Here is an 18,618-nt window from a genome sequence, read left to right as displayed (position 1 = left end):
ATCGGGACCCCATTGCACTGTGCAAACACAAAGAAGTAACCTCAAAGCGCTTGAAATCTAAACAAACAAGACAGACCATGTAGGAGAAGGGGTCTAACACAAAAGCAGTGTGAAGGCAGCAAATGGCATGTTCCATGACTTTTTTGGAGGGGTGTGTAGGTTTAGTTAGGAGGGGATCAAAGTCAAATCAAAATTTCCCCAAGCCAATGACTCGTTTTGCTGAGGGGATCAGCTCAGTGGAAAAGGGAAGGGGAGCTTAGGGGATGGAGCAGAGGAGAAGAGAGGCAAGTGTGGAGTGAAGTTGAGGTGAATAGACTGTTACGGAGTGGGAGGAGGAGAGGCCATGTTAGAGTAAACACCCAATCAGCACAGGGCAGAGACAGTCAAGTCAAAATGTAGAACTATCCTCTGCATGTCCAGAGATTCCTGCTGTAGCTGCTTCTGCCCCTGCCAGGTGGGGTGTCTGGCTGGCTTCTCTCTGCAGCTTTCCTCCAAAGCCATTTGCTCCCATAATGGGGGAAGAGAGGTTTCCACTGCACAGTTATGGGTCCAGGAGGATGTTGGGAGGAGGGGTGGCCCTGGTTGTGTTGCATTTTGCCACCCTCACTCCCTTTGCCCCAGTTCCTGTTTTGGCTGCCTCTGCTCCTGCCTGCTGCTGTCTCAGTGTGGGTCAAACAACAAGGGACAAATTTTGCTCTGAGTTTACACTCTTGCAGAACCACTGATTTCTGTAGTGTAGCCATGGATATGACGGAGAGAAGACTTTCAGAATGTGGCACTGAAACTGGACAACAGTCAACTATTGCAGCTTATAATTGCCAATATTTTAAGATACAAACAGGTGATGGAACAATTAAGAAGTTCAGCCTTCCCTTTTCAATCTGCACTACATAATTTCAAGCTCCCAGATATACATCACTTAATAATAAACCTTTTAAAGATGATGAAAAGGTGCCTAGCAAAGGAAACCCTTGAGCAACTCAACAACTGATTTTTGTTAAGAACAAAGCCCTTAAGGAAGAATGCAGATGGAGAGAGGCTTAACTGCATATGAATGAAGAACAGTGTGGAAAGGGGAGGAATAAGATTCAAAGGCAAGTGCATCATGGGGAGGGGGGAATCCCCCGGGGGGCTTCTCCCGCTTCTGGGAGCCTGTGAGGCAGCTGCTCTCCAGGCAGGGAACTGCTAGTGGAGCTGACAGACAGGACCCTCAACCCACCCCATCAACTCCCCACACACATACTACCTGTCTTAGGTCGATGGAAGTGCTCCTGGCGAGGATACACACCACTGACCCAAGGAGGATAGTGTGGACATGCACCACCGCAGAAATCACTGCAGAGGCTGTAAATCGATCTAATATAGGTCATCTTAGGTTTGTAGTGTAGATATACCCTGTGCTTGTACAGCCCCCAGTACAGTGACATTTCAATCCTGATTGGGGCCTTTGAGAGTTGCCATAAAATAAATATTCACTACTACACGTTACTTATTGGCTTTTAAAATCCAATTTAAAAAAGGGAGCACTTTTCATTTCACAATCAGAGACACATTACGAGCAGGGAGGTGGGCTTTTCTCAGTAATAACTTCTGGTTTGTGTCACATCTGTAACGTGAAAAGCAAGAACATCTAAATGTATTCTTTGGTATTTTAACTGCAAACTGCTGTTTTGTGTTGAACTTGCTGTGATGTAGATAACATATGACTATGCAAATCAACCGGACAGTGTGTACAGACTGAACAAAGCAAATGTAATTTGATTTTTTTTTAAAGTAAACATGTTGCAGATCAAGAGGCAGGTCTTCAGCTGGTGTAAATCTGCTAGAGTCAGTGGAGCTGTCCATCCTACACCAGTGGAGAATCTTACCGCAAACATTTAACTGAAAATCATACTCATTTGTATAGCAAAACTAGTCACTAGTTACATGGCTGCTGCTACAACACTGCAAAAAACTAGTTAACAGGTTTTGGGGTTTTTTTTGCCACTTAAGGTTACAGTAATACAGATTCAGCGAACACATATCTGGTGTCAGACAGAGAATATTCACTTCATGGCTACATTATCCACTCTAATGATCGCCTTTGGCATCTCTTTACACACCTGGAGGTTGCTGTCAAAGAGGGGACCATGCAGACCCATCAGGCTTTTGGAAAGGAAACAGAGGACTTGTTTCAGGTAATGCGGACTCTGGTCCTTATTTTGTCTTTATGCTACTTGTGCACTGAAGAACAGGAAATAATTATCAAGTTGGAAAAACCATAGGGCCCAGAAAAATTGACTAATGAGAATTGTAGATTGAGCATGTCATCACACAGATTATCATAATCTAGGAATGTAAATAAACTATCAGAACTGTCTCAAATACCAATGACAGGTTTCAGAGTAACAGCCGTGTTAGTCTGTATTTGCAAAAAGAAAAGGAGTACTTGTGGCACCTTAGAGATTAACCAATTTATTTGAGCATGAGTTTTTGTGAGCTACAGCTCACTTCATCGGATACATACTGTGGAAACTACAGAAGACATTATATACACAGAGACCATGAAACAATACCTCCTCCCACCCCACTCTCCTGCTGGTAATAGCTTATCTAAAGTGATCATCAAGTTGGGCCATTTCCAGCACAAATCCAGGTTTTCTCACCCTCCGCCCCCCCCCCCCCCCCACACACACACAAACTCACTCTCCTGCTGGTGATAGCCCATCCAAAGTGACCACTCTCTTTAATATATTCGACTCTTTAAGGTCCTGCTCCCATTGAAGTCAATGGCAAAACTCATGAAGTGAGCTGTAGCTCACAAAAGCTTATGCTCAACTAAATTGGTTAGCCTCTTAGGTGCCACAAGTACTCGTTTTCTTTTTGCGAATACAGACTGACACGGCTGCTACTCTGAAATGTGCAGGATCGGGCCCTGGGGTGCTGAGGCAATTGGAATGTCACAGTACAGTTACCAAAACCCAGAATTAATATCTACAATGTATGTACTTCATCTCTCCTGAAAGCTTGTCATCCAAAACTGATTTCAGCAGAAAACCAAAAATATTTCAGCATTTTTATAGTTGAATTGAGATAAGATCTGAGCTTAATTTTGCTCCTGACCAGAATCTGCTTAGACACCAAACTTATTCTTCCTTTATCTGAGCATGTCTATAAATCTGCCTTGCTTTGATTCAAAGATTTTCACAATTCTCCATCCCTTGACTCTCCCTCTTAAGTATTTGTCTCATTTATTTCCATCTCATGTACAATTTGGGTCATATGTATCATGCCGTTTGTAGCTTTGCAAGGACTGCACAATTTACCCCTTTGCCAATATTCTCTTTGCACTACAAACATCCTAGAAAGGCCACTCCCCAGGCATATTTTCTCTCGCACTTTGTGCGCCTGTCACAGAAGGGGGCTGTAGTTGATGGGGGATGGGAAAGCAGAGTGCATGCAGCAGAATGGGTGGCAGAGGTCCAGGACCTAATGGATTGTCTGTGTAGAAGAAGCTTGGAGGAGTGTAGGGACTAGGAGATTCTTTCTGCAAGGAGCTGAGCTCCTCTTGGGAGGCGTTGGACACCCTCAACTCCCACAGACCTCAGGGTCCTGAGGTTGCGAGGGCCTAAAATGTATAGGGCCTTGCGATCAATGAACACCTGGATTTGAACCTAGAAATGAATAGGGGGCCAGAGTCTCTGGGAACAGGTGTAACACGTTAACACTGCTAAGCAAATGGGCTCATACATTCTTTGCTGGCTGTATAGTCCAAGCAGTTTTCGGCATAGCCCTATACAGAAGGTATTAAAGGAATCTGTTCTAGAGGTCACAGTGTCATGCATAACTGTAGCAAGGGCCATATGAATGTGGGAGACAAACAGCTGCTTGCTCTAAGTGGCTCAAAAGCTACAAAAGTGGGAAGCAGGCACACTGTGCAGTCTCCTCAGCCAGTCCTATGTTGTGGTCTTCCTCTTCAAAGCCTTCAGCCAACCTCCTAAGGACTGCCCTGGATGGGAGAATATTGACCTGAAGACACTGAGCAGCCCAATCAGGTGCTTGCATGAACTTGGGAGATCAGAATGCACTTCTTCCCTGTGCACTGTGACAGCAGTAGAGATCAGTTGATGCACTGTCATTTCCAGGCTCTAGATTTGAATATTGGGAAGCCAGGGGCAGCTATTTCCATTGAAAAACCCTCACCTCTGGAATGTGCTTCCTACATTCACCTGGTACACTGTGCCAAGGTCAGACTCTGATAAAGCCCAGCTGTTTGCTCAGGTTTCACCCATATGTTTGAAGGGTAAGACTGAGTCTGTTTGCTTTCACATCAGTCAGTTACTCTTGTTCTGTGTGTAACATTTATGTAGGTGTGCTTAGAGGGATGGTGAGAGGCTTAGTTCATGATTTTTAAAAATGTGCCAATCTCCTCTCACCCAAGAAACTTAGCGTTTTATAGGCATTAGCTAATTAATGCTGCCAGCGTCATTTAGGTAAGTATTCTCATTTTACAGTTGCACAAACTGTGGCATGGGTAGGGTAAGTGACTCAGTTCTGGTTTCACAATGAGTCAGTAGCAATGCCAAGACTAGCACTTCGATCTCGTCTGGTCTCTATCTACTAGACATTTATTTATTTTTATTTCATTTCCCTATAATAGTCTTCCCAAATTCCTCTTTTCTAAACTTCAAGGAATCAGGAATGCTATAGCCAAACTTCTCTCTGCCTCAGGAAGGAGATCATATTCCTTCTTAGATGGCCTAGAATTCAATTGCAAACTGCCTTCCTGGTTTTCCAAACTCTTTGGGCTTTCTCCACACACTTTAGCTGCCTTTCTCTAGCCTGATCAGTAGTCTGCTTCTATCTACACTACCATCTTTTCTCTGTCTCTTCTCAGTTGAGAGGGTGGGACACACTCGCTTCTTCAACTGTCTGTCTGGGATTCCCCCCCCCCCCCTTTCGCTCAGAGCCAGTTAGCCTCTCTGAAATGATAGATTAATACCAAAATGTACTCTGCTCTGCTGGAGCCCAGGAAAGCAATCTGTTAAGAAGCCATTTCTTTTCTTTGTATGACTTCCAGTTACATAATGCCTGCTAAGAAGTTCCTGCTGACAAAGGATTATAGATCTAAATAAATGTCAGCATTCAGTGAAAACAACTGGGAAACATAGCAGGAAAAATACAACCCAAAAACAATTTAGAAGCAAAGATTCACTCCTTTCTCTCAAAATAAGTTTACAGTATAAACAGACAACTAACTCTCTGGAATGGAGCTTAATTATTGTATAAATTCATATGCCACAGGTATAACTGGTTAAAGAAAGCATTTTGTTATCCCCTGATGGATTGCCTCTTTCTCTGCTATAGTGCCCTAGCTCCAGCCAGCAGGGGTGCTCAAGCTGGATTCCCATAGTTATAAAAGAGGGGGACGTTGGTGGATCATTTTTTGGAAGGTCTCCAGGACTCTGAAGCTTGGTCCAAAATAATCAGCATTTGGTGAACTTCCTAGCATGCTAGAAAAGACCTTTGTTTGATCAGGTTTTTGGAGTGGGCGAGGGTATGCTTCCCGCAATGATGAAGGGGTGGAAAGCACTTGTAGATGGCTGGCTGGCTAGTTCCTATTGAACTGATCATTTAAAATCTGCTTAGACTGAGTTATTAGAGAGACTGGCTGGGTGAGGTAATATCTTTTATTGGACAACTTCAGCTAGTGAAAGAGAGAAGCTTTTGAACAGCACAGAGCTCTTCTTCAGGTCTGGGAAAGGTACTCAGCGTGTCACAGCTAAATACAACATGTAACAGATGTTAACTACTTAAGCTAAACAATCTATTATGATTATTAAAGAGACCATTCAAAGTGAAGTGAACAGGTAATACCTCTGCAGTCATATGACAAAAAAGGGGGGTTACAAATTGTTGTAATAAGCCATATATCCAGTGTCTTATTAAGACAATGATTTTTAAGGTCTAGCAAAGTTACAAACTTAAGCTCCCAGGCTCATGGTTTTCAAGGTGTTGTGCAGGTCCCTTTTGAGGATGAGGGCTGAGAAGTCAGATATGGAGTGATTTCTTCTGTGAAAAGTCTTCGCCCACTGGTGTTTGGCTTTTTCCTGTGTAGGTTCATTTGAGAGCGTGGTGATTATCTGGTTTCACCCACAGGAGTTGTTGGAGCATTTGGTGCACTGGATGAGGTACACCACATGTTGTGATAGGCATGTATAGGACCCATGGATGTTGAAAGGCGTGTTGTGGGGGTACTGATCATCGTAGCAATGGAGGTATGGCTGCAGGTTTTGCACCTGTTCTGGAAGGATCTGGTGCCACTTTAAGTTTGTGGGTACTGGTCTATGGGGAGCTTGTTTCTGATGTTTAGCGTGGGTTGTAATTGATACCCCATACAAGTTCCAGTGTTTGGTGGTAGGTGACAACTAAGGGTGTGCGGTTAGAGGGTTTTTTCACTTCTGTATTGAAGCAGGTTCTCTTAGGGTATTTGGGTGGCCTCTTCGATGATGCAACTTACTTTCCTGGTGGAATGTCATTATTTGGTGAAGGTGGCTTTAAGTGTGCTAAGGTGTGTATCCCGGACTTTCTCCTCGGAGAACATTCTGTGGTATCTGAGTTCCTGGCTGTAGATAACCCATTTCTTGGTATGTTTGAGGTGGTTACTAAATATGTGAAGGTAGGTGCGGTGATTCATGGGTTTCTTGCGTGTAGCTGTCTGTAGGGTTCCATTGCTGAAGCTGATCGTGGTGTCCAGGAAGTTGATGCTGGTGTAGGAGTGTTCTAGAGAGAGTTTGATGGATGGGTGGTGGCTGCTGAAGTTGTGATGGAAATCTGTTGTCAGCAATGTGTTAACTAGTTTTGCGAAACAATCTGTTCCACCTTGTATTTAGCTGTGACACTCTGCATACGTTTCCCTGACCTGAAGAAGAGCTCTGTGTAACTCGAAAGCTTGTCTCTTTCACCAACGAAACTTGGTCCAATAAAAGATATCACTTCACCCATCTTGTCTCTCTCCTATTCTGGGACCAATGCAGCTACAACAACACTGGCAAACAACATAGATTGAGTTATGGTGTTAATGGTGTGGTAGAGCACCGAGACCCTTGGATAGGCATATTTTCCATTGTTTAAATCGCAATAAATTAAGTGCATAAGTAAAATCTTTGTATTCTGTTTTTAAGGATTCCAGTTATCACAGTGTGGAGGCAAAGCAGCGTTTCATGACTGCCATGCACAGCATTGCCAAATTGACAGCAAGAGATGTGGCAACAGCTTTTGATCTTTCACAGTTTAGATCTGTCTGTGATTTGGGAGGTATTGCTACTACACTGACTTTTATGCAAGTTAATGACATTTATGTACATCATAGTTTTAAGAAAATCTAATCAAAAATTACAATTGTTGCTCTCTAACTGGTAAATTTTCTGCTGTTATTAGCTCTGATAAAAAGCTCAAATGAAGTTAAATGGAAGTACACTAGCTTAAAATATTGTTCATTTACTTTGAGTATGGCTGTTAAGACGGGGGAGGGGGGTCCCCCAGGAGAAGCAGTGTGGTTCAGTAGCTGGGACTGGGAATTCTGTTTCCAGCTCTTCCATTTCCAGCTCTGCCATGTGATCTTCACATATTAATTATGTCAAGATTTCAGAAATGATTATTGACATTTGGATGCTGCTATTTTTGGTGTAAAACTTGAGTCATTTTAAAGAGGCCTGCTTTACAGAGGATTTACAGAGCATTTTCTAAAATCCGGGGCCCTTTCAGGTGTCTTATATTGGACACCCAAAATCACAAATCACTCTTGAAAATTTTGACCTTGGTCACTTGTAAAATGCTTACCCACCCGTGTAAAGAACTTGGAAAAGCACTATGGAAGTGCTAAGTATTAAACTGATCAGAGTGAAAATTGTAATTGAATTCAGAAAATTTAAAAACTTTCAGTGACAAAATCTCTAGTGGGATAAAAATCCAAGATGGCCCCCACAAGTATTTGGTATTGTTTTGTAGCTTAGCACTGCAGTGTCCCAGTTACAGTCCTCAAGGGGATCCAAGTGGAGAACCGCGATTCTCCAGGGCTCGCTGTGTGTAGGAATCAGCGTGGGGTTAATGCTGTTCCTAGCTGTGCCTCCACCTCCACAGAGAGGGTGTGTAATGCAGGCGAAAGCTTGCCGAGAAGAGAGCTGCTGAGAGAACGGTGCTGCCCAGGGGGTGGGAGGGTGGACAGCGCATAGGGACCAGCACACTGCACGGTTGGAAATGCTTTTACCAGTGAACTTCCACAGAGTTTGGAGCTCCTACTCCTTTGCTTGCGTCCTTTGCCCCCCAACAGGAGCACTATTCAAACTATACAAGAATTACCTTGCAGTGGTAATAATGCCTAGCTCTTCTTATAGGACTCTTCATCCATAGATTACAAAGGAGGTTTGTAATATGCCATTAACCTTGGGGAAACTGAGGCACAGAGACAGGAAGTGACTTGCCCACATTCATCCAGCAGGCTAGTGGCAAAGACAAGAATAGAACCTAGGTCTCCTTAGTCCCACTCCAGACCTGTGTCCACTAGGCCACACTAGCTCCCAAGTCCCTTTATAGAGTCTCTTGGCTACCCCCATCCTTAACTGAGGGCTGTTGTGTTCAGGTAAGGTACAATATGAACTTGTAAAATGTCTGCAGATACAAAGGAAAAGGTTCACTTAGTTATTTTTTACTTACTACAGGTTGCACTGGAGTTCTGGCCCATGAGCTAGTACAAAAAAACCCAAACCTAAACGTCACTGTATTTGACCTTCCAGACGTCATTGCAAATGTCTCTTGCTTTCAGCCTTCAGGACAGCACATAACTCCAGTGGCGTTCACAGCAGGTAACTAACCATTAGGCTGCCAATCCTGGTTCACTGTGCAGCATGGAGGGAGCACACTGGTCTGCTCCAGCGAAAGTGTGAGCAGAAGCTATGTCTGGGGGCAAGCAAGGTTAAGCACAAGGCAGAATCCTCCATGTTGAGTGAAAGTCTTGGGTCTTTGCATGTTCCTTCATTTCCTCATAAGATGGCAGGGTAAAAAGAGACAGGGTGAGAGTGGAGAATAGTGGTGACTGAGGAGACATGGCTTAAGCAACACCAGTGAAGGGCCTGGCTGGACACTCCTCCCATCTATGCCGGATTAATTTGCTTGAGGATACTTCCATTACCATCACAATTCCATTTCACTTCTTGACTCGGGCTTCTACACGGTTCACAAACTACAGCATTCTTGATATGAATTGTCCTTCTTTCACTATGTCTTCTGTAACTGCAGATCAAAATATTACATGTGTAGCACAGTGCATAACCTGTGCTGAAGTCTTTATTCATGACTTCATGTCTTCTTAACTATTGAAATTCCCTTTACTTTGGCTCATCAGTTCTGAGTTCTGAATTCCAGCAAATGTAGGAAGCTGCATACAGAAAAACCTGTCCCCATCACCTCTACTGGCTCCCTATTTATTTTAGGATGCAAGTTTTGGTTCCCCTCCTTGTTTCTAAAACGTTTCATGGACTTGCTAACTGGAGCAGAAGAAAGTTCAAAATCAAATGTACATTAAAACTAAACTGACACTGAAATGATCTTACGTGAAATTATCTTGTATGTTCTGCACCCTAAACTACATCCATGCTATAAATAAACATAAATTTCCCCCTAAATATCTTTCACTTTACTTCATAGAATTGTATCATACCAAATATACATTTTCTAACAGGTGATTTCTTCAAAGATAATCTTCCAGAAGCAGATCTTTACATCCTTTCACTAATTCTACATGACTTGAATGATGAAAAGATTCACATATTGTTAAGCAAAATATCAGCTATTTGCAAACCAGGTAAGGGTTTTTCATCTTGTGGGTTTTTTTTTTTTTCCTTAGAGCATGTCTACACTGGCAAGTTTCTGATCGACAAGTTATACCACTTTTATTAAAGAGCTAGAATTAAACCATTGTTGTGTGTCCACGCTGTGCTCCTTGTGATGGTGGAGCGCATCCACATTAGCAGCTCTTGCAATGGCAAAGAGAGCAGTGCTTGTGGTAGCTATCCCACTGTGCAACTGGTATCAGGGTACTTTGGGAATGGTTTGCAATGCCTCATAGGGGCAGGCACAGCATGTGCATCCTACTACGTTGCCAGTTGCTTTTCAACTGAAGTGGGGAGGGGGGCAGAGTGTGTGACAGGGAGTGTGTGTGTGTATGGAGGGGGGGAGGGAGAGAGAGAGTGTGTTTTGGGAGACAGAGAGTGTCTCAGCATGCTGTCTTGTAAGTTCAGTCCTGAGGCAGGGGGAGGGGGAAACCCCCGCCTCCCTCCCCAGCTCTCTGCACAGCAACTGCCTCTGTTCAACAGCAGGAGCATTCCACATTAATGGTTTGCTTTGTGTCCCAGAGCAGATCAGAAAGGGAGCTTTGAAATGGGAGAGGCACATGTCTCCATTTCAAAACAGTGAGTAAAGCAGCCACTTGTGGGATTATGGGACACTTCCGGAGGCCAGTTGAGTGCTTTCTGCACAGTAATGTGTTTACACTGCCAATAACAGCGCTGGAGCCTTCTGCACTTTAAGGCTTATGACTCTCATGGAGGTGTTTTTTTTTTTTTGCAACGCTGCAACTGAGGAGTTTCTGCGCACTAAGGGGCTTGGCAGTGTGTACACCTCAGGAGTTACACCGCAGAAAGCTGCTTTACTGCGCAGAAACTTGCCAGTGTAGACAAGGCCTTAGTGTTTACAGTATAGTGCTTAATAGCAGAAGGATTTTATGGGTAGTGGGTTACAATGTCTCCAATTAAAGATGAACATGTCTGTCATCAATTTTTTCTTCCCCATCTTAAAATAGAAGCCTTTACAAATTGTGTTATGGCACAACTTACTAAGAAGTGTAAAGTTATCAAGGCTGTCATTGTACAAAGGAACCATCAATTCACTTATTTATATTTAACTTCTAAATCGATCATCTATATAAAAAATTATACCTATTTTGATGGTGTCTCTCTCCCACCCCCCCCATGTTAGTGTTGCTTTCCATCATCGACCTGAGCCTGTAAACACTTACGCATATGCTTATATTAACTCATGAGCGTAGTGCCATTGAACTCAATGGGATTACTCATGTGCATAAAGTTAAATGTGCATAAATGTTTTCAGGATCAGGGCCTTTGATGGTAAACTCTTCAGGAGACAGGCTGTTTTTGGGGGAGGTGGGGGAGAGCTTGGGCAGTTGTGCTCTCGGAGTTTGGGGTGGCAAAAAACCTAGAGCCAGCCCTGTCCAGAAATAGGAATCTCACATATGCCCAGAGCTGTCCCTAGGGTACAGCAAATCGGGGCGACTGCCCCAGGGCCTGGGCTTTGGGGGCCGGGTGCTTCATGAGGAGGCAGGAGGGGTGATGATGCGGGGGGGCGAAGAAGAGCCCCCCTACCAACCTCTCCCTCCCCCAGTGTCTCCTGCTCACTGGCAGGCTCCGCCGATCAGCACCTCCCCCTCCCTCCCAGCACCTACCACCGATCAGCTGTTTTGCCATGACTGGAGGCGCTGAGGGGGAGGGCAGAGGAGCGAGGGCGCCACACACTCGGGGGAGGGGGCGGAACTGTGTGGGGAAGAGGCGGTGAGGGGGCAGGAAGAGGCGGGGCAGGGGTCGGAAGAGGTGTGGTGGGGTGGAGCCTTGGGGGAAGGGGTGGAGTGCGGGCAGGGCCATAGAAACTCAGCGCCTATGTCCTGGGCCCTGCACTCACCTAGGGACGGCCCTGCACTCCTGTAGGGATGGCCCTGCATATGCTGTACCATATCATACGCAAAATATAAAAATACCAAAGGAAGGAGGGAACTAGTAGTAGGACTGAGGTGGGGAAAGGTGATAACCAAATAACCTCATTTGTCAGTAACTCTTCATGTAGGATGGAGAACAGGAGACATGACAAAAAATCCTTGCAAGCAGTGGACGTAGAGAGCAGTAAGAGAAGTGCAGGGCTGCTTGCTTCAAAGGGCAGTTCAGAATACCTTGTGGCTAAATGTTGCCGCAAAGGAGTCTCTGTGATTGGCTGATGACATTTATAGTGGGAGGTCTTAATGATATCATTAGCTGATAACTTTTACTTCAAGTAGTAAGGATGCTGTTTGCTGAAACACCCCTGAAAACCAAGGGAAGGAATGCCTGCCTTCTCGTATACTTTACTAACTTCCTAATCTAGCAGGAAATGGTCACTATATTGGCCTTGAACCCTTTTCTATGAAATAGAATTACATCTGGGCTGTATAAAATACTTTAAGACAATTCTCCAACACCTTCCTGTTTTATACCTTTAGAATAGTCTCTTGTTAGCTTGAGAGAAGTGCTTTGACCAGCGGATAAAACAATAGGTTATTTCACATAGAAATCAGAAAATGTAAGAAAACTCTCAAGGCTCTCATGTCCTCCTAGCATGAAATAACTACCTCTCTGCTTCAGGAGTGAGAAATGAAAGGGAAATGTTCTCCAAAGGCTCACGCAGTAAACTCAGTAACACATCAATCTTAGGTACACATCTTCCCCATTTATAATAGCATTTGAACCAACAGCACTGCAGTTTGGAAGCTAAGAATATTTTATTGAACTATTTTTGGTTGTTGTTTTGGAAACACAGGAAGTGCCTTGCTACTGGCAGAAATTGTGCTTGATGAAGAGAAAACACACCCTCCTAGAGCAGTATTACAGTCCCTCAGCATGACTGAAGGCAAGCAGAGAAGTGGCTCAGAGTATAAGCAACTACTGGAGAAATATGGATTCACCAATGTGCAAATTAAGATTACAGGAAACGTTTTAGATGCGATTTTGGGCTTTAAGAAAACTTCTGCACATTAGTTTGCACTGCAAGTAAGTGTGGCACTGAGCTTTTGTAACTTAACTTTCATACAACCATCAACCAGCGATAGTATGGATTGCTTCGGTACAGTATGAACTGTATATAAAGTTCTCTGCAAAATGGTCTAAAGCTGCAGGAATTTTCTTGCTACTTAAGCAATTATTTAGTAGTTATTAATCATTGCATTTGTCTTTACAAAAATGCACTTTGTACAACTTTGGCAATTTTGGGGTGCTCTCTCCTTTTGCTCATTGGTCCTTAGTGCTTTGCTCAGAAGCAGAAGAAGGAAACAACCTTGAAATGCATGTTTTTGCAAACAGGAATAAAAAAGAAAAAGGTGGGATTTTTAGAAGGGTCTTAGGATCATAGGCAACTACCCCTTCGTCACTTAGGTGTTCGTGAAACTCCCACCCATAGCTGTCGTGTCACAAGGATCTTTACTACTGTAGACTCAGGTCCTACAGTGACCATAATTTCACTGCAGCCCCTCTAGAGGCTGTCTTACAAATGAATTGGCCACCCACATGCTCTCAGACTGGATCATACCGCTCAAATACAGCTGTTCTCGAGAGAAGAGTCCATGTGGTAAAGGGTTAGATGGTGACATCCTCTTTCTGTCTGTTACAGTAACTCCTTACTTAAAGTCGTCCTGGTTAACGTTGTTACGTTGCTGATCAATTAGGGAACATGCTCGTTTAAAGTTGTGCAATGCTCCCTTATAACATTGTTTGTCAGCTGCCTGCTTTGTCCACTGCTTGCAGGAAGAGCAGCCCGTTGCAGCTAGCTGGTGGGGCTTGGAACCAAGGTGGACTGGCAGCCCCCCTATCAGCTTCCCGTTCCCCTATGTTCCCTGTGCAGCAGCCACTTAGCAGACTATCAATTGCCAGGCAATTCCCTTCCACCCACTGCCCTGTACTGCTCCTGCCCTCTGCCTTGGAGCTGCTCCTAGGAGCCTCCTGCTTGCTGTGCAGAGGGAGGGGGGAAGAGGGATGCTAATGTTAGGGTGTTCCCCTCCCCCCGCTCCTGTACCCCATCTCCATAGAGCGGGACGGGGGGAGCTTGCTGGCAGCAGCTGCTGTCTCAACTTGCTGATCTACTTAAAAAGGCAGTGTACTTAGAGTGGGGTCAGCATACTTAAAGGGGCAATGTGTGTCTGTCTCTCTCTCACACACACTCACCACCACCACCAGTATGTCTCTGTCTCTCTCTGCCGTGCTGTCTCCCCTCCCTTCATGCATGCTGCCTTGTAGAGTGTGAGGCTACATTAACAACAGTGTGTTAACGCTTGAGGGTTCATCCAAGTGCTAGTTCATTATTTAACAGAAAGGCATTCCCTGGGAAATATCCCACCCTCTTCCACCCTCTGACTTCACCACCTCACCCAAACTTCACAAGGTAGGGATAGCTCAGTGGTTTGAGCATTGGCCTGCTAAACTCAGGGTTGTGAGTTCAATCCTTGAGGGGGCCATTGAGGGATCTGGGGCAAAAATTGGGGTTTGGTCCTGCTTTGAGCAGGGGGTTGGACTAGATGACCTCGGTCCCTTCTAACCCTGATATTCTACGATTCTATCATTGCTGTGTAGAGTATTAAATTGTTTGTTTAAAACTTATACTGTGTCTGTGTGTGTGTGTATATATATGTATGTATATATATATAGTCTTTTGTCTGATGAAAAAATTTCCCTGGAACCCTCCCCCCCCTTTTAAATTAATTCTTATAGGGAAATTGGATTCACTTCACTTAACATCGTTTCGCTTAAATCAGCATTTTTCAGGAACATAACTACAACGTTAAGCGAGGAGTTACTGTATTTCCTTACATAAATACTAGTGCTCTTCCCTTCTTTCCAACTATGCTGATAGAAGAGGAATATAGAAATGTCAGTTTTTCATGCTGTGATTTTTAATTTGAGGGATAAGTATATATTGTATGTCCAGATTATCAACTAATTTGTCAATCTGGTTTTCCCACTATTTCATGCGTTATTTTTTTCTGATAACTCTTCAGTCGTGACTTTTTTCATATAAAACATATTTTGCTAAAGCTGTAGTGGAACCCCTCCTGCCTGTAAATAAAGCTACTGTTTTTCATCTCTCGGAAGTTGAGTTTACTGGCTGCAGCAGATTTCCATAGCAATATCCCTCCACTCAGACAGGACAAAAGAGGAGAGGCTGTACTTACTTTCAGCTGCTGACATCAGCAACTTTCAAAGATACTATAGTTTTGTCGGGCAGAGTTTGTCTTCTCAAGTGCACCATAAATGTCTGTCATTAGCATAGGTTTCAGAGTAGCAGCCGTGTTAGTCTGTATCCGCAAAAAGAAAAGGAGGACTTGTGGCACCTTAGACACTAACCAATTTATTTGAGCATAAGCTTTCGGGAGCTACAGCTCACTTCAAATAAATTTGTTAGTCTCTAAGGTGCCACAAGTCCTCCTTTTCTTTTTGTCATTAGCATAATTACTTTTCTCTTTGAGCACTGAGAAGGGTAAAGGGGCCCTGATGAGTTAAATTATCAATGAGGGACATTTTTATTACAGTATGTTTCAACCATTCAAATTCATCATGAAAATTTGTCACCCTCTACTTACCCATGTTTTTTGCTATAATAATAATAATTAATAATGATAATTTTTATTTACCTTTAGCAGTTTCTTGCCCTGGATGAGTAGAATTTGGTAAGATTGTATATCCAACTACTGAAAACTTAATAAACCAAAAATAAGTTTCTCTCTGTTTTGGTACAAAAAAAGGCCTCTTTCTACTTTTAACTGGTCTGCCTTATAAAGGAGAACATTATTATTTCAACAGATGGAAGTTTTGCTGTTTGATTCTGTCCCACCAAGCATGTGACAGATTTACATAAGCTGTAGAACTGTCATATTCTACCATACTGTCAAATTAATGTTATGCCCTCTGATTATTTTGTAGTCACTTATTGTTTGTAAATCTTATAGAACACAATTGGCTAAAACATAAACTCTGTGTCTTAAACTAGAAAAGCACAACATTATATATTTACTCCACCTTAGTCCCTGGAGCCTGGGTGTCTGCATTAACTTTAGCTTTGCAAACTTAGGTGTGTGTGGAGGGGGAAGCTTACCTTTTGAAAACTCCATATAAGACATGCATCTGAAGTAGCTGTTGAAACAAATAACATTCTTTGTGAACGGGGACAGCTAAAATCATTTTTGCAAACTGGTTTTGAATGTCTCGCAAAGGGTGGCTAATGAGCTGCAGGAGAATGTGCTTTGCTCAACAGCGGGTGTCTGTGTGCTGTTCGCTTGTCTCCATACTATTTCAGAGAGATTTGCTGACATGCAGAAAAGATCAATGCTGTATGTCTTTCAGAGAGCAGAGGGGAAAGACATTTGCAATATTTTCACTTGCTGTTCACAGGTGTATTCCTTCCACTGCCAAGACTCCCACTGAGTTCAGTGAAAGTATAGCGTGTGCAAGGAATTCAGGGCTGGGTAGGGCAGGGAGAGGAGTTTATGATCATTTTAAATACTACAGAATACTGGAAGAGTGATAGACATTCCAAATACTAGATAGACCAATAATCTGATTTTTATAAAGGTACAAACATTAATATGCCACTTCCCTGGACAAAATTTGTTTCTATTCACTATTGTTATAATGACTGGGTCTTAAAGTTTCCTTATTGGAAAAAACTGTCTGTACAATGTTTTAAGTCAAGGATAATTTTGAGCCATTAAAATTAATTATCTAAATCTGCGTAATCTTTAATGAGGGATTATTTTGTATCCTCCAGATGTCTGAACTGTCACCAATACTAAAGCCCGCTTGTTCACTACTTGCTGTTTGGTGGTAGGCTGCTTCACATTAGTAGGAATGCCCGTGTTGATATGAGTAACTCCACCCACTGAAATAAATGTAACTATGTTTGCGTCTGCATATCTGATTTCATATGGATGAGAGGATGTTCATATGAATTCAGTTCACTTATCAGAATTTCATCCAACACATTTATTTGAATGTGGGATCATTTGCAGATGTCTGTATAAATGGCATAGAGGAAGTCCAATGTGGACAAATCAGGTAATGGAACTGTTGTGTCTGAGTAGATCACCAAATGAATGGAGAAAAGGTGTAAAATATTGGGGATTAAAAGATCCGTAGACACAGGGTGGGAAATAAGAGAAAAGAGAGCTCAGATGCTCACTTACTGAATGATGAGTTGAATAAGAATCCTTGAGGGCTGGGGGGATGTCTGGTAAAACAAAGCAGAGGTTTGTTTGGATTTTTTCCCCTAGCCCAATAGTAAAATGACAACCCTAGTGCACTCACTACAGATATTAACCACTTTCTGTGCTTGGGAGAGCAAAGGGGCTGTGGTGGTGTGGCTCAATATGAGCCCCAAGTGCAGGAGTTTAGGCAGTGTTGTCTAAAAGGCTGTGCCCCTCATCCCCTTCTTGGCTGCCAGTTCAGTTTTGGATCGGTTTGTCGTTGTGCTGGGTTGGAGCAGGGGGGCTTCCAGGCTCCCTCGTTGCATCCCCTGCTGTCTTTCCACCATGATGGGTTGTTAGGAGAGGCACCACCTCCTCCCTGACATTTCCCATGTCTCCAGCTGCCTGATTGGGGATGGAGTTAAGGACTCCCATTTCTGAGGCTAGGTGTTGGGGTTGGTCCACTACAGAGCAGGTTTGTGGCTGCAGCCCAGGCAAGCCTACCCATACACTTTCAAGCCCTGCCTGCTGAGACGCAGTCTAGCAATAGCAGCATCCCTGGCCTGCAAAACTTTTATCAATGGGCCTAAACCTAGTACCATGGAAGTCAATGGGAGTTTTGCCATGTTATACTTGAAGTGAGGATTAAATTAGTTGATGGAGGGAGTGGGGGGACACCAGGTAGCAGCAATAACTTCCCTCACTTTTGGAGTACTCCAACCACCAGGAGCCAAAGACAACGTTCATGGTTCCAATTTATCCCATTTGATGAAGAGAGAGAGAGAGAGAGAGAGAAAGTACAACATTGCACTTGCACAAAACCAGCCTATTAAAATATATGAGGATTAGGGGTAATCTGTAACAAGATTATATTCTCATTTCTAAGAATGGCAACTAATCTGCAGTGGCCCTGACACACAGATCATCGTCTTGTTGGATCATATTAAAGAAGTTCTGTATTAAAATCACAAATGAGTTTGATTCCCCAGAGTTTCAATTCCAGGGTATTACTAATTAAGAGGTCTCTTGGTTTTTGGTACTGTTTCTCTCCCTCTCTGTGTGAAACTTGCAAGCTGCTAATTGTGTTAGTGCATTCTAAGACAGAGTCTGTTCTCAAAGCAATTCACAGAGAGGGAGACTCAAAGCAATACTCTATAACAACAGAAACAGCACCCAGAGACTCCCTGCCCTTTTGTTGTATTCATCTCGCTTTGTTAACAATTGTGATTAAAATAGAGATAGAGGATGTATGTGGATGATGCTTGGTGTGGATAATAACTGAATGATCAGGGAGGTGCCAGCCTAAGAATCCAGTGTCCATCGGCTGAAGAAGGCATCAAGTGGAAATAATCAGAGGACCCCCCTTCCCCCCCACCCCCGGAGGGCAGACTGGAATCCACCCAACAGCCTCAAGGATGGGAGAACTAAAGAACAAGATAACATCTGACAGCACGGAGCCGTCAGGAATGTGCCATCTGCAGATTGATTCAGCAACAGCATGATGAAGCAATTCCCATAGACTGGCATAGGAAGAAATTCCTATAAAAATGGACTCTAGAAAGTGAGAAGTTTGGGGTCTGATTCTGCAAACC

At 43.5% G+C, this 18,618-nt stretch overlaps 1 protein-coding gene across 1 annotated transcript in view; it reads left to right on the top strand.

Moving 5' to 3' along the window:
* ASMTL (acetylserotonin O-methyltransferase like) overlaps positions 1–18,618 on the top strand; it is a 51,134-nt gene that overhangs the window by 29,969 nt on the left and 2,547 nt on the right. Inside the window, exons 9-13 of the mRNA XM_084634251.1 lie at positions 1,993–2,177; positions 7,164–7,296; positions 8,700–8,843; positions 9,719–9,841; positions 12,619–12,848. Coding sequence (XP_084490377.1) covers positions 1,993–2,177; positions 7,164–7,296; positions 8,700–8,843; positions 9,719–9,841; positions 12,619–12,836 — 803 coding nt within the window. The 3' untranslated portion in view covers positions 12,837–12,848. The remainder of the gene's footprint in view (positions 1–1,992; positions 2,178–7,163; positions 7,297–8,699; positions 8,844–9,718; positions 9,842–12,618; positions 12,849–18,618) is intronic.

This window comes from Lepidochelys olivacea (genome assembly GCF_965140295.1).
Source record: "Lepidochelys olivacea isolate rLepOli2 genome assembly, chromosome: 1".
In the NCBI taxonomy this organism is placed as follows: Eukaryota; Metazoa; Chordata; order Testudines; family Cheloniidae; genus Lepidochelys; species Lepidochelys olivacea.
Note: the sequence above shows the minus strand (reverse complement) of the source record. Positions and strands in the feature narration are given on the sequence as shown.